Below are 14,169 nucleotides of genomic sequence, written 5' to 3' on the forward strand. Positions count from 1 at the left end.
CAATAAACATTTTAAATGTTCTTTTTTTGTTGTTTTTACGTGAAAGGATGGAACATGGGTCCTCTGCCCCACATACCCTGGGTCTAGAAAGCGAGGTACAACATCTCTTCCCCTCCATGACACTCACAGAATATTCACAACATCTATTGTAGGCAAGAACTCTGCTACAACTCTGGAGATAAAAAGTAAAATCACATCCTAGGGCCTTGGCCCCGAAGGGCCTGAGTATGGGGAAGGAGAACCAGAGCCCCCGTGTCCCACAGAAGGTGCAAGAATGATCTAGGCCTGAACACAGGTCACTAGAAGCTTAGGCCCTTGGCTGTTTAGCATAAAAACATTGTGAACTTAAATATATAAATAGAGAGACCCAGGCAGTAGACAGGCCGCGCCCTGCTCCCAAGCCCCTGGGAATCACAACGGAGGCCTTGTTCCCTCCTCAAGTCACACTGGGAAGTAAAAGGCAGGAGAAGTCATCTTTGGATACTTTGGGGTTTTCTCATTTATGTACAAAAAAGAAATCTGCAACCCAAAATAGAGTTCTCTGTCCATCTCTGACCTGCCGCCTGGCTGTGGCCGAGGAGAATGGAATGGACACGAAAGAGCAGATGTTTGGGTTTGGGGAGGCAAAGGAGTCTTGGGGGAAGGGGCAGGAAAGTGCCTTTCGCCAAGAGGCTGAAGATCTGGTAAAGGCTGAGGCCAGACGGCCTCGTCCCTCAGTTCCTCCCTGCCATCTGCCTCCACTGCCTAGGTTACCATACCCAAAGGAATGTGCCACCATCAAAGAACACGTCCGAAAGCAGACCCCAGTGTCCTTTGTAAAAAGGTTAAATGTTAACCCTGTGAGTACTGGCCTTGTTAGGCAGCGATAAGGCCAAAAGCAGGTATCCATGAAGGTCTGGCCTGACCTTTGGCCAATGACCTCTGAGGAGTCAGAGCAGCCAGGGGTTGGGAACCCACAATGCATCTGCTCAGGGCTAGAGCCAATGGAGATTGATTTCATAATCAATAACTCAGTCCAAGGAAATGACGTCTGACCGACAGCCAGTCAGAGAGGGACCTGAAGACAGGGGGCCTCCATGCCCTTCCCTCAAGGAACTCCCAGGAGCCACAATGCTGCTGACACGACCAGGAGGGGGCGCTGGAGTGGAGCTGCGGTGAGAGCTCCCCAGGGTGGGGGCCAGTGGGCCCAGGAAGTGGGAAGGGGTTCCCCGGTACTGGAAGAGGTGGCCAAGGGTGTCCTGTTCGTCTAGTGAGGTGATAACTGAAGGGCCGTAGTGCTGGAGAGACGAAGGGCACAGCGTGACGTGGTATCTTGACTCAGCACCTCCCTCAAAACCGCCTCGTGGGGTACCAACCCTCAGGGATCTCACAGCCGGGGACCTCTCTGACTCAGCCCTGCTCCCTCAGACCCTTCTCCTGTGCCTTGCCTTGAGACAGCTCCTTCAGCCATCTGGTTCTTGACCTTGTGGGTGTCTGAAATATGTGGAGCATCCCCTGGGGAAGGTTCTGAGTGCATGTGGGGGTGTGAGGAGGAAGAGAGGTGCTAGGACACAGGTGTGACTATGAGGTGAAGGGGGTGGGGTAAGGAACACAGGCTGCTACGTTCTCCCCTCACAGAAAAGCATTTTTAAATCCCAAGGGAAACTGGGCAGGGGAAGAGCATATCTTCAATTGTCTAAAATGGACTCTTCCTGAGATCTTAGATCTTTCTAAACATGACCACTTACCTGACTCTCAGTCTGAAGGAAAGAAAATAAATCTAAACCTGGTAGGAAAAGAAAAATCAAAATCAACCCCTTTCTGACTCCTTCACCACAAGAAAAAAAAAATCCCCCTGTCCCTGGGGCTCTGTAAAGAAACAGGTCTGGAGAGGGCGACAGGGCACAGCCCTCCCCTCCACCTTAGGGTCAGGGTTCTACCTTGGATGTCAGCCCCCAGTGGGAAGGCAGGTGGGTACTCATGTAGTGGGAGACTAGACAGGAAGTCACTGCCCAGTGTACCCATTGCAGGGCTCCGCAGCACCGAGGATGGCTGGTGACCAGAGGTCAGGGCTCTGTGAGTAGAGAGGAAGAGCTGGAGAAACTAACCAAGCACAGTTGCCCAAGGTCCCGTTCCTCCTGCCCTTCCCGCCCCAAAGCTGGCCCTGCAGCCAGAAGGCAGTTCTGACATCTGTCCCTCTGCCGCAGGACAGAGCCTTTGTCATACCCTTTGCTTCCAGGAAGGGCTGGGATGGTGGCCGAGGTAACAGGGCAGTGTTTCTTGGTTGGGGGCAGATCTTCCTCATCTGATGAGCTTTCGATTGTCAAGTCGATGACTTCAACCCTCCTCTTATTCTCTGACTGATTCCCCTCCTGGACTGGGCTATACTGGAGACCTGTGGGTGGTTAAGAAGGCTGTCTCAGAAAAAGGGCCAGCCCTGACTTAGCTCAATTAGGGAGCAGGGGGTCACTCACCATCCAGCCCATACCCTGGCGGGGGGCAAACCTCTGATGCCTCCTTCTTGGGTTTCATGGGACACCAGGATCCATCTTCCATGAACTGGATCTCATCACAATCCGAACAGGAATTAAGAATTTCCATGAATAAACTAGGGGAGGAGGACATAGCGGTTCATGAGGGGGAAGAGGCTGGAGCGCCCTCAGTGTTCTGAGGCTCACTTCCTATGCCTCAGTCACCTCAGCTGCATTTTCCACCCTGCTGGACCTCTCTGAGCTGCTGCTGGAACAGAAATACAGCACAGGCTTGGTACTGCACAGGCTAGGACTGCAGCACAGGCTGGGACTGCAGCACAGGCTGGGACTGCAACACTGGCTAGGACTGCAGCACAGGCTGGGACTGCAGCACAGGCTGGGACTGCAACACTGGCTAGGACTGCAGCACAGGCTGGGACTGCAACACTGGCTAGGACTGCAGCACAGGCTGGGACTGCAGCACAGGCTGGGACTGCAGCACAGGCTAGGACTGCAGCACAGGCTGGGTACCGCATAGGCTGGGTACCACACAGGCTGGGTACCACACAGGCTAGGACTGCAGCACAGGCTGGGTACCGCATAGGCTGGGTACCACACAGGCTGGGTACCACACAGGCTAGGACTGCAGCACAGGCTGGGACTGCAGCACAGGCTGGGACTGCAGCTCACTAACAGAGCACTTGCTTAGCACACAGGCCCTCAGTCTGATCCCCAGCACTGTGGAAGAAAGAATGTAAGAGAGCTTCAAAGCGTTTAGGCACAAGGTTAAACCTCCCTTAGAGAGAACGTGAGAGCTCTAGTGGAGGCTGTGGAAGAAAACTAAGACCACTTGGGACAGAAAATCACTTGATTATTAGGGGTTAGGGTGGAAGACTAGGACATTCAAGACCTCAAAAAACCAAAAAACAACAAAACAAAAAAACCTTATTGTGTCAATCTGATAAATGCTTTTGGTGTTTTTGGTTTTGTTTGTTTGTTTGTTTGTTTTTTGGTTTGTTTTGGGGGTTTTTTTGGATTTGTTTTTTTCAAGACAGGGTTTCTCTGTATAGCCCTGGCTGTCCTGGAACTCACTCTGTAGACCAGGCTGGCCTCGAACTCAGAAATCTGCCTGCCTCTGCCTCCCAGAGTGCTGGGATTACAGGCATGCGCCACCACCGCCCGGCGTGATAAATGCTTTTGTAATAGGAAAAAATGAAGAGGAGTCGCTATGCTCTGTGGGAAGGCCAGGTAGTTGTCAGCAGTACAGTGACCTTCTGCCCTAGGTCCCTTTCCTCATCTATCACAATGTCACCTATTTCGTGAGGCTATCATGAGGACTAATGAGAAAATGCATTCAGAGTGCTGAAGTCCCTAATGTCACATGAGGTGGATGGTAAAGGAGATGGAGAGAGTGAGAGCTAGGATTTATGGAAAGTAAGCATGAAGGGGGAGGGGGGCTTGACTGTCCTAGGAGAGAGGGAAGTTGAAGAGCCCTACCCATCAATAATCAGTGACTCATAGGGAGCCTTCTTGTCACACACAGGACACGTCCATGTTGGCTTCTTCTCATTCATCTGTAGATAAAGGGCAGCATCGAAGCTCTGCAGGTGGGCACAGGTGAGGGCGCGGCACGGGACTGTCAGGCGCATCTTCCCTAGCTGAGAAGAGGAGAGTTCACGCTAGCAAACCTCGCCCTAGCATCCTCAGGAACCCTCTTCAGAATGTAACCCAAGCCTCCTCCCACTTCCAGTCCCACCTTGTACCCACCGGGCACATAAGTGACACCCGGAGACTCGTAGTAGCCACCTCACTGTCAGGGTCGGCGGTCAATTTCTCCTTGACTGAAACAAAAGTGGGGCCAGAGCCACTGGTGAGCGAGGCCGGAGGCAGCCTGGCAGTAGACAGCCCCAGCTGACAGCAGCTGGGTGGAGTGTCTGGGGGCCTATGGCATGTCACAGGAGTGGAGAAGAGATGTCTGCATCCCTGAAGATGCTTAACCAATGCAGGGTAAAATGTGGGCCATGTGAGGGGCGACCTAGATGGGAGGGAGGCATCATGGGAGGATCAGATGGAATGAACTTCAGGGCTTTTCAGTACAGAGAACACCTATGTTAGTAGAGTGGGATAGAGCCTTTGGGATACAAAACTGTTGTGTGATTGGCATTGCAAAGCTCTTCCCACTGCCTGTGCGTCTAACTCCTCAACTGAGATGGAACAGAAAACCAGGGAGACCATGTAAAAAAGCTGTTCCTGACAAAGCCTGCGGGGCGGCAGGAAGCCCGGAGCCCAAGCGGAAGGAGGAAAGGGTGTTACTCACTCAGTGCCCTGGAATGGTCTGGATTCCGGATACCCTTGGCTCTGAGCTTTTGTAGAAGGGTCCCTGCAGTCAACTGCCTCACCAGGTACACAGACAAGGAGTAATTCTACTTGGGGAAGGGAGAGGGAGGGTTAGCTTCTGCTTCCCACGCCTCCTCTTTCCCCATACATAGCCCTTGTCTCACGGAGAGCGGAGACGGTGGCCTTTAGCAGAGAGGCCTACGAAGAGCAAGATGACTCCCCAGCTCAAAACAAGATGGCTCCCTGCAGCCTCTCTGCGGGCCTTTCAGCTTCAGCTCTACTCACCCGTCCAAACTCAGACGACCAGTTAACCACAATGGTGTTGGGAACAGTGGCGGAGAGTCGAGCCAGGGGCGTGATGTTGATCGGTCGGCTGGGTCTCTTGGGCTCAGCTCCATTCTTGGTTGGAGGGAGGTAACCCTGAGGAAAGGAGGGACTTGTTAGTGGAGAGAGAGCGCTGGGAGGGGTTCAACTCTAAGGACAGAATTCTGGTCTCAGATTACTTTCTGGAGGGCGGTCAGCTCACCCAGCAAAGGAAGAAGGATCCGCTGTAAAACCAGGCCCTGCCTCGGGCCAGAACGGGCCGGGCCGTGTAAGGGGTTCATTTTGGGAGTATAGGGGGAGTTTATTAACCAAGGAACTAGGAACCCAGCTACTAGGTCCACTTCATCTGCTGTGATCTTTTAGAGGCCTTTTCTCTGCTGTCACCTTTTAGAGACCTTTGTAAACCTTTGTATTAAGCTAATATCCAGGCAGTGATGGCGCACACCTGTAATCCCAGCACTTGGGAGGCAGAGGCAGATTTCTGAGTTCGAGGCCAGCCTGGTCTACGGAGTGAGTTCCAGGACAGCCAGGGCTACACAGAGAAACCAGGGCCGGGAGGGGGGACTAATGTCCCTCTCTTGGGTTCTGACAAAAATTACTCTACTGGTCAGCCCTATTTCTCTGTCAGCCTATAATCTCTAGATTATACTGATTCATCAATAAACTGAGCGACCACTACACGCCAGGCACTGTTCGAAGCATGTCTTTTCATAAGAGGTTTTTAATTAAATATTTATCGGTTGCCAAAGGGAAAGACTCTTTACCTACCGGCAGGGGGCAGAGTTTCCCATTAACCTTGACAAAGAGGTTAGGGGGGAAGTAGTCCTCCTGGGGGCAGCTGGTCTCACAGAGACAGAACCTGGTAAGAAAGGAAGGATGAATGCGGGAAGTGGCAGCTTTCTGAGGCGAATCTAGCACTGAAGCAGGGATCTCCAGAAAAAAAGAAAAAAAAATTAGTCATAGATATTTAAAGCCATCAGTATCCAGAAGGGTCATGTGCCTGAGTGGACTGGGCTTGGGGAGGGGGAGGGGGGAGGAGAGAGGGAGGACGAGGAGGATGCCACCCTCCTGTTGAGCACCCATCCTTGATAAGACGCAATTCACCTGAGCTGCACTTGTATGGTATAATCGCACTTGGCTCCGGGCAGAACCTCCCTGCAACAAGGTAGAGCAACGTCAGCTCAGAGTGTGCACAGAGAGGAGACACGCAGAAGAATGAGACAAAGCAGGATGGTCCCCGGGGGCAAGGCAGGGGACGAGAGGCACACCTGGACGTGAGAATCTGCTGCAGCTGCTGTGGAGTGAGAGCGAAGGTAAAGTGGGCTTCCTCAAACCTCTGGCTGGAGGTGGACGCTGTGGACACAAAGGCACAGTTATTCCCAAGCCCGCGCCTGAGAAGCTACTTGCTTCTATCTCATAGTGCTGACCCTATGAGAGTAAACACTAAGAGGAAAAATTCCAGCCTGAACCAGAATCCAGAAAAACCCGAGGGACCACACAGTCAGCCATACCAAGGGTGGTGGGCCGGATGAGCTCCCCATAGACTTCATAGAAGGGCAGTGATTTCATGGTGACATCGGGGTGCACAGGCTGCGGCAGAGGAGGGTGCATATCCACCTCACGCTTGGGACCCAGCAAGGTGCCAGGGGTCAGGAGGGGGGGAGGGATGGGAGCCAGGGGGCCAGGGGAGCCTACAGGCGAGGTGCCAGGGGGCAGAGAGAGCAAGGAGAGGTCAGGTGGCCCCAGGGCCTTCCGGGGAAAGCGCCGGCGGTAAAGCTCTCTGATCTTCATCTGGACGCTGGGGGCACAGCTTGACTTGAGGAGGTGCAGGGCCTTGGCCAGCAGCTCGTGCTTCCGCCCACTCTTGTTCCTGCCAGCGAAGCCGAGGAGCACCTGCAGCTCAGACACTCGGAAACTCATCACCATGTGCTGCGGACAGGAGCACAGAAATGAGGCTTCAAGAAGGTCTGTCCTGCTGGTGTCATGGAGGCTGGGCTACAGGGGGGCGGCACCTCTCTCTCCACTCCCGTCCCCAGCGTTGAAAGGTGCTCTAAAGCTAGTGGACTGCCTCTGTGCAGCTGACCTGACAGGCTGAACCCACAAAGACCACCTAGCCCCATCCCTACCCCTAATCCAGACATTCCCTTAAGCTGATTATTGTCTCTTAGGGCTCAGACTCTCAAAGCCCCTAGCCTCCTGGGAAAAAGATAGGACCCAAGGAAGGAGAGGATCCGGGGCAGATAGCCCCTGAGAAAGAGGCCAGGTGGCAAGGGGATTGCATCCCATGGTCACCCTCCCAATCGCCTAATCCGTCCCTGTTCCCCCCATAGTTCTGAATTGAAACTTTTATGGTCAGGGATTCTAGGTCAGAGTTCAACCTCCCCCCCCCCCCCCATCTTTATCATCTTCATCATCATCATCATCATCATCAATCATCATCCCCACCTTTTACATTTTTTACATACCCACACTCCTTTAGTCCTGTTTACTAGAAGGAAGCTACCAGAATGTGTAGGGGAGAAGGGTGAATCCACAAGTCTTAGTAATTGGCCAGATTTACTCCGTCTGTCAGTGATAGGTTAATTCTCTGCCAGTGAAATGAGCCAATTCAAGCCAGATTAGATTATATTAAAGGTAGGTTTATTGGGAAACCGCCCCAAGGAAGTCACCATGGGGGTGGGGGGTGAGGAAGGAGAGGGAGAGAGAGGAAGAGAGCACAAAATGTCTGGATTATATAGGGAAGAGCCTTGGGGGAAGGGCAGCCCAGCCCCTGGGCTGGAGAGTTCAGGGTTGGGGGCAGGGCATGCCAGGTAGGGACTGAGGGATGCTGGGAAAACTTGGGAGGCCAGGTCTGCTTTGATGTCCTGGGGTCTGAAACCAAACAGTCCAGAACTGCTATCTTGCTTCTTTCCCTTTTACTTGGTGTACATAGACAGCCACCAGGGTGGAAACCAAGGCGAACTTCTCAACAGAGACGACGGGGAGAATGAGAGTGGGGACCATGGACCACAGCACAGAAGTAAGCTCTTAAGGGTGGATGGCCCAGTGGCTAGAACTCAAGCTTGTCCAGGGCAAGGATGGGGCTAAGCCAGATGATGGGGGAATGAAGGGCTAGGGTTCTGTAGGCTATCTTCAGGTGTGGCTCCTTGAAGACTGTGTTGTAGTGGGGCGAGATCTCTCTCCTAGGGCTCCCTTCTGTGCATGTCTAGAAGACCTAGTCACGGGCGGACCATTAGCTCTCCCAAGTTCTTTTCCTCCTAGACTCCTTTTCAGGAATGTGATGAAAACCTTGTCCCTCTGTCTTTCCATCCTTAGCTCGTCCTACTTGTCTTTATTCTCCATTGGCTCTATAGCTTATTTTTCTATCCAATGGTTCGCACTTCTCTACCTCTCCAACGACAGCACCTCATTTAGACGGTCCTTACCCTCAGCCTCCAGGATGCTCCTGCCTCATCTCTTAAGTACGCTCCTGTGCAGCCCCGCCCCCTTTCGTCTCAGCAGCCTACCGATACTTCCCGAGGCTCAGATGCCGACAGCAGCCCCAAAGCCTCCGCCCCAAGCTTCGTGTCCCCGGGAGCCTACCAACATCTGGTCCTCGGGTCCCATCCCTACGTCTCCCCCTCACTGCCATATCTCTTGGCCTGATGGACTCACCCCTACTCCTCTAGAGCAGCTTCCCCTCGCCTGACTGTACCCTGCAACTACCCACTACTAAAAAGCAGCTACGGCCCGCGTCCCCGCCCCCTGTGCCTCGGCCCTCCGTGGCGACAATTCCCCCTCCGCCCCACCCCTGCATCTGCCCTGCGGCCCCGCCCCCGGGGCGCCGCCGCAGCCCCTTCTCGCGGCCACTGCCTGCGCATCCCTGCAGCCAGTCCCTGCCACGTCGCCCGCACCCTCCCCATCCTGCTGCGCCCAGCCCGGTCGCCTCCCCGCCTCGGCGGGCAGCCGAGCGAGTCCCGCTGGGGCTGGGGGAGGGGGCCGGTACCTTTAACTCGCCCAGCTCCGCCATCTTGAGACATCGCAGACGCCCCAGCCCGAGCCGGAGCTCAGGCCCAGGGACCGGCGCAAACTCTCCGCCCCAGCGCCGGCCGCAAAGGCCGCCTGCTCCGCCCCGTCCGGCCCCCTACACCTCCCCTTCCCGGCCCCGCCCGCCGGGCTTCGGACCGCCGCCGGCCTCGCCCCTTCTCCTGCAGCCCGGTGGCCCGGGCAAGTCTCCGGGCGGCGGGCGACTCGGTGGCCCCGCAGGGAGTGTGCAGCCTGGGGATCGCGGGGCCCTGCGGGTAACGACGAGGAGGCGGACCCGAAGGGATGGGCTTCTAGGGAGCCAAGGATACTTGAAAGATGGAGGGAAAGTATCCGGAACTGCCCGAGCTCCGAGAGATGGGGGAGGGGCGGCGAAGTTGGAACCCCTGTCCTCGGGAGACCTCGGCAAGTTTAGTTAGCGAAATCCCAGAGTTCTGCCAACTCTAGAAGTGATGCACTCTGGTCCTTTAGGGGGAAGTTGGGGACTTGCGAACTGTTGGAGACAGCTGTGCCCAATCCTTCACCTCCCCCAAACACGTCGAAACTACAAGCGTAGCTCCTGCTGGCGCCGTACGACTCAAGGCTTGACAGGCAACAAAGTTGAGTGCGGAAAGCAGGACTTACCCGCAGAGTTGCGGGGGTGAGCCCCGATGCAGAAAGGGCTCGCGCCTCTCCTGCAGTCTGCACGGCTGGAGTTCGGTCCGGCAGCTGGACGCTGCAAGCACAGCACCGCCCGGGCCAGAGCTCCGCCCGGCCGAGCGCAGCTGCTGGGGCCGCCCCCTCCAGGGTAAGCCCGCCAGGACCTCGGAGAGGGGAGAGGGGCGGAGCCCAGGAGCCGGGCGGGAGTTAACTCCTGTGAGCGCTTAAGACAGAAGAGATTCTAGGCGTTCAAAGTCTCAGTAGTCCTTTGATCTCTTGCTTGAGTGTAGGGGCTGGACTGGGCTGGACTATGTGCACTGAGAATTGGGTTGTTTAGAGAGGTTATAGAGTGAGATCTTCATCTGTCTTGGGAAAAACCTGGACTACAAATGGAAAATAAGCAACCCAATCCCTACAGATAACACTCTTATCTCCCAACCTCCAAATATGCTACAGTAACTCGGGACCCCACAGTTGGTGAACACAAGGAGATACACGTAGAGAAGAAACACTTCTTTCTACCCCTCTTTGAAGTGCCTATTCCCTCCTCCAAAGCTTTGGACCCTCCAGAGGGCCCTGTCTCAACCAGGTTGGCCATTTAACCTGCCGATTCGAGTAATTCGTTTTTATATCTATAAAGATAGCTACTTTAAGGCTTTGTGCCTTATTTATATTAATATGTCATAAAAACCTCCACATTTGATAGTCGTTTGTCCAGTAAATATTTGAAAAGGGGGGAAGCAAATATTAAAGTGCTAATCAGGGATTGCTAGGTGCTGAGAGCTTAAAACCGTTCGAAATCTCAGTCTGGCATCAGAGGCAAGTCGTACAACAAACATGCAAAATAATCAAAAGCTCTAGTAAATACTAGGAATAATCCCATTTGGTTTAAGCCTTCACTGTAATCCTTTCCGTGCCCCAACCCAAGCTGCAAGCCATAAAGTGCCAACAATATTCCTAGTGCCTGTTAATTATACTTAACTACTTCCTGGTTTTGTTCCTAGGGAAATGACCCACCTCTCCTAACACTGGGGGTTGGGGGAGAGGGTTGTTCCTTACTGCTTGAAATGATGGGCCCCTCCAGCTAAACGCAGGCTAAGCTCTTGGCCATAAGTCTCATTGGCTACTTCCTGCATCCTAATCAAGCCCTGGTGCTTGTCTGTTCTGGGGATAGAACCTCAGACTTTGTGCACTGGATGCTAGCACAGCCAGCTGAGCTCATTGCCAATCGTATTCTTTTGTTTCTTCTTAAGCTTGATATCCCTTTTTGCCCAGAAATTTTTGGAAAACAGATCCCAGATAAATGGGCATATCAAGATAAGCCTGTAGGGTCTGGAGAGATGGCTTGGTGGCTAAGAGCACCAGGCTCTTTTACTGTATTCTCCCAGAGATCCTGAGTTCAAGTCCCAGCAACCACATTGTGTGATTGGTGACTCATAACCATCTGTACTGGGATCCAATTCCCTTTTCTGGCTTTCAATTGTACATGCAGATAGAGCATTCATATACATAAAATAAATAAATCCTTAAAAAATAAGCATAAAAATCAGGCGTTTACTGACAAAAGCCATGTTTCTCTTTTCTTTCTTTTTTTTTTTTAAGATTTTATTTATTGTATATGAGTACACTGTTGCTGTCTTCAGACACACAAGAAGAGGGTGTCAGATCCCATTATGGATGGTTGTGACCGTTTGCTGGGGTTTGCATGAGGTTGCTGGGGTTTGAACTTAGGACCTCTGGAAGAGCAGTCAGTGCTCTTAACCACTGAGCCATCTCTCCAGCCCTCAAGTCATATTTTTCTAATTCTTTGGTATACATATAACTTCATCATGCATTAAAGATGAAAACGTCATGTACGGTGGCACACACCATTAATAAAGTGCTGGGGTTTTTTGGTTGGTGGGTTGGTTGGGGTTTTTTGTTTTTGTTTTGTTTTGTTTTGTTTTGTTTTGTTTTTGTTTTTGTTGGTTCTTTGGATGAAACTAAAACCTCAAAAGAGCAATTAAAAAAAAAAAAAAAACCAGGCTGGACACACACCTTTAATCCCAGCATTCTGGGAGGCAGAGGCAGGCAGATTTCTGAGTTCTAGGCCAGCCTGGTCTACAGAGTGAGTTCCAGGACAGCTAGGCTTATGCAGAGAAACCCTGTCTCGAAAAAATCAAATCCAAAAAGAAAAGAAAAGAAAAAGAAAAAGAAAGTTGGACATGGAGGGAGGGGAAACTGTTGAGGTTAGGGAGCAAAATAAATATATAAATAATAAGATGTTTAAAAGAAACAAAGTTGGATACAGCTCCCATCTGAAATCCCCCATGCCAAAGACAGGCAAATCAACTCAACTTTGAGTATAGCCTGGTCTGCTTGGTGAGTTTCACTCCAGCCACAACCATGTGGTAAGACCCAGTCCTAAAATTAAAAATAAAAATCAGCCAAGTGTGTTGACACATGCCCTTTAATCCTAGCACTTGGGAGTCAGAGGCAGGTGGATCTCTGTGAGTTCAAGGCCAGCCCACTCTATACAGTACTACATAGTAAGATCGTGTCTCAAATTATTTGAGCACTTGGGAGATGAAGACATAAAGATCAAGAGTTCAAGGTCAAGCCAGATATGGCAGAGGACCTTCAGACCTGGTGCTCCACAGACAGAGGCAGGCAGATCGCTGTAAGCCCAACATCAGCCTGGCCTATGCAGCATGTTCCAGGATAGCCAGGATTACACAGAGAGACCGGTCTCAGAAAAACAAAAATCAAACAAAAAAGAGTTAAAGGCCAGCCTGAACAACAAGAAACCCTGGGGGCAGGGGCAGGAAGAAGGCTTGGTCAGTTAAGGTGCCTGATGACTCAATCCCAGTCTCCACGTGGCATAAGGAGAGAGCTAACCTCCAAGAGCTGTCCTCCCACCCTCCACACCTGCCAGGGAGCTAAAAGCCCTCGCTGCACTCGCAGTGGGCCAGAGCTCACTTCCCAGCACTCACAACCACCTGAAGCTCCAGCTCCAGGAGACCCCACACCTTCTTCTGACCTCTGTGGGCACCCGTACACACAGGGGAATATGGAGAGCATCAGGATTACAGTAGCGCGGGGACACGACAGCTATGAAACCAAGGAACAGTCACTCTTTGGGTTTGAAGGTGACAGTTTAAGGGACTGTCCAGGTATATATTATGTCAGGAGCGGTCTACTCCACTGTGAGAATCACCAACCATTCTCAACTGCCATCTTGGGATCAGCTCCCAGGAGCCGAAGGCCTGTTTCATAACAAAACTACTTCCTGACACACTTGAACTTAGCCAAGTGGGACTCTCCCTCTCTGGATCTTCCTCTCTGCATTTTCTTGGTTTAACCACCTATACTTCTAAATATAAAGAGTATCTCAATTCTCGATAATCTCTAGTGACTGAGAGGAAGAGGGGAAAGATTCTATTCCTCTTAAGAGAAGTTTCTGAACCCTTCAGTGCCCCACCTTAGCAGTCCCTTCTCCACCAGTCTTCGCTCCAGGAACCTCAAGGCTAGTCTGATCCTTCTCTACCATCCGATCTATGTCATCAGCTGCATTCCCTCTCAGCCAGACTCTGGACCATTTCCTGCAGCTCTGTAACCCCAATTCCCCACAGTAGTCTCTCTCTACTCTTCCCCTGGAACCAGACTCTACTGGCAAGCCCCTGCTGCCTGACCCAGCCTGACCCAGCCTGACCCAGTGGAGGGCTGAGGGAAGGGCTGGGGCGGGATCTGCTTGCAGGCCTCTCTGGGCTGCATTGCAGATTTTGGAGAAACTCTCATGGAGTACCAGGCTAGAGGAGCATCAGTTGGCTGAGAAATCAAATCTTTCTGTCCTAGAACCAAACCTGGATGTCCCTTCCTTCTTTCAAGAATCAGAAGCCGGGCTGTGGTGGCGCACGCCTGTAATCCCAGCACTCTGGGAGGCAGAGGCAGGAGGATTTCTGAGTTTGAGGTCAGCCTGGTCTACAGAGTGAGTTCCAGGACAGCCAGGGCTACGCAGAGAAACCCTGTCTCGGAAAAAAACAAATCCAAAAACAAAAACAAAAACAAACAAAAAAAATTGGACCTAAGAGTCACTTGTATATTGAAAACTGCTCTAGGATATATCTGTATCATTTTTTTTAATTCAGATTTTTAAAAATCCCTATATGCAAAGAATAGTGATCATACAAGAACATGTGTGTCAAATCAGAACACAATGTCACAGGCATTCATAGAGTATATTAGGGCCTAGCCAGGTTTATAATCTATGTGCCCAGCACAATAGTCACAGTAATTTTATAAGTGATCCTGTTCTATTTAGGCAAGAATTTTTTTTTTTGATTTGTTTTTTTTTTGAGTCAGGGTTTCTCTGTATAGCCCTGGCTGTCCTGGAACTCATGCTGTAGACCAGGCTGGC

The 14,169-nt window shown here is 51.9% G+C and overlaps 1 protein-coding gene across 2 annotated transcripts; it reads right to left on the bottom strand.

Moving 5' to 3' along the window:
• Nucleotides 1–5: 5 nt before the first annotated feature.
• Pias3 (protein inhibitor of activated STAT 3) lies at nt 6–9,867 on the bottom strand. Of its 2 annotated transcripts, none has more exons than XM_052179689.1 (14): nt 9,759–9,867; nt 6,623–7,040; nt 6,380–6,464; nt 6,216–6,266; nt 5,880–5,970; nt 5,073–5,207; nt 4,768–4,873; nt 4,218–4,291; nt 3,948–4,108; nt 2,454–2,587; nt 2,206–2,374; nt 1,920–2,053; nt 1,728–1,765; nt 6–1,277 (listed from the first exon to the last, which is right to left on the bottom strand). In XM_052179689.1, exons 2-14 carry the CDS (start codon nt 7,035–7,037, stop codon nt 1,011–1,013), a joined length of 1,860 nt encoding a protein of 619 aa, XP_052035649.1. In that variant the 5' UTR covers nt 7,038–7,040; nt 9,759–9,867; the 3' UTR covers nt 6–1,010. The 2 variants fall into 2 exon arrangements, with proteins under 2 accessions (XP_052035649.1, XP_052035648.1); XM_052179688.1 differs by lacking the exon at nt 9,759–9,867 and adding an exon at nt 9,097–9,200.
• Between the last annotated feature and the right edge of the window lie 4,302 nt (nt 9,868–14,169).

Source organism: Apodemus sylvaticus, chromosome 4 (assembly GCF_947179515.1).
Source record: "Apodemus sylvaticus chromosome 4, mApoSyl1.1, whole genome shotgun sequence".
NCBI lineage: Eukaryota > Metazoa > Chordata > Mammalia > Rodentia > Muridae > Apodemus > Apodemus sylvaticus.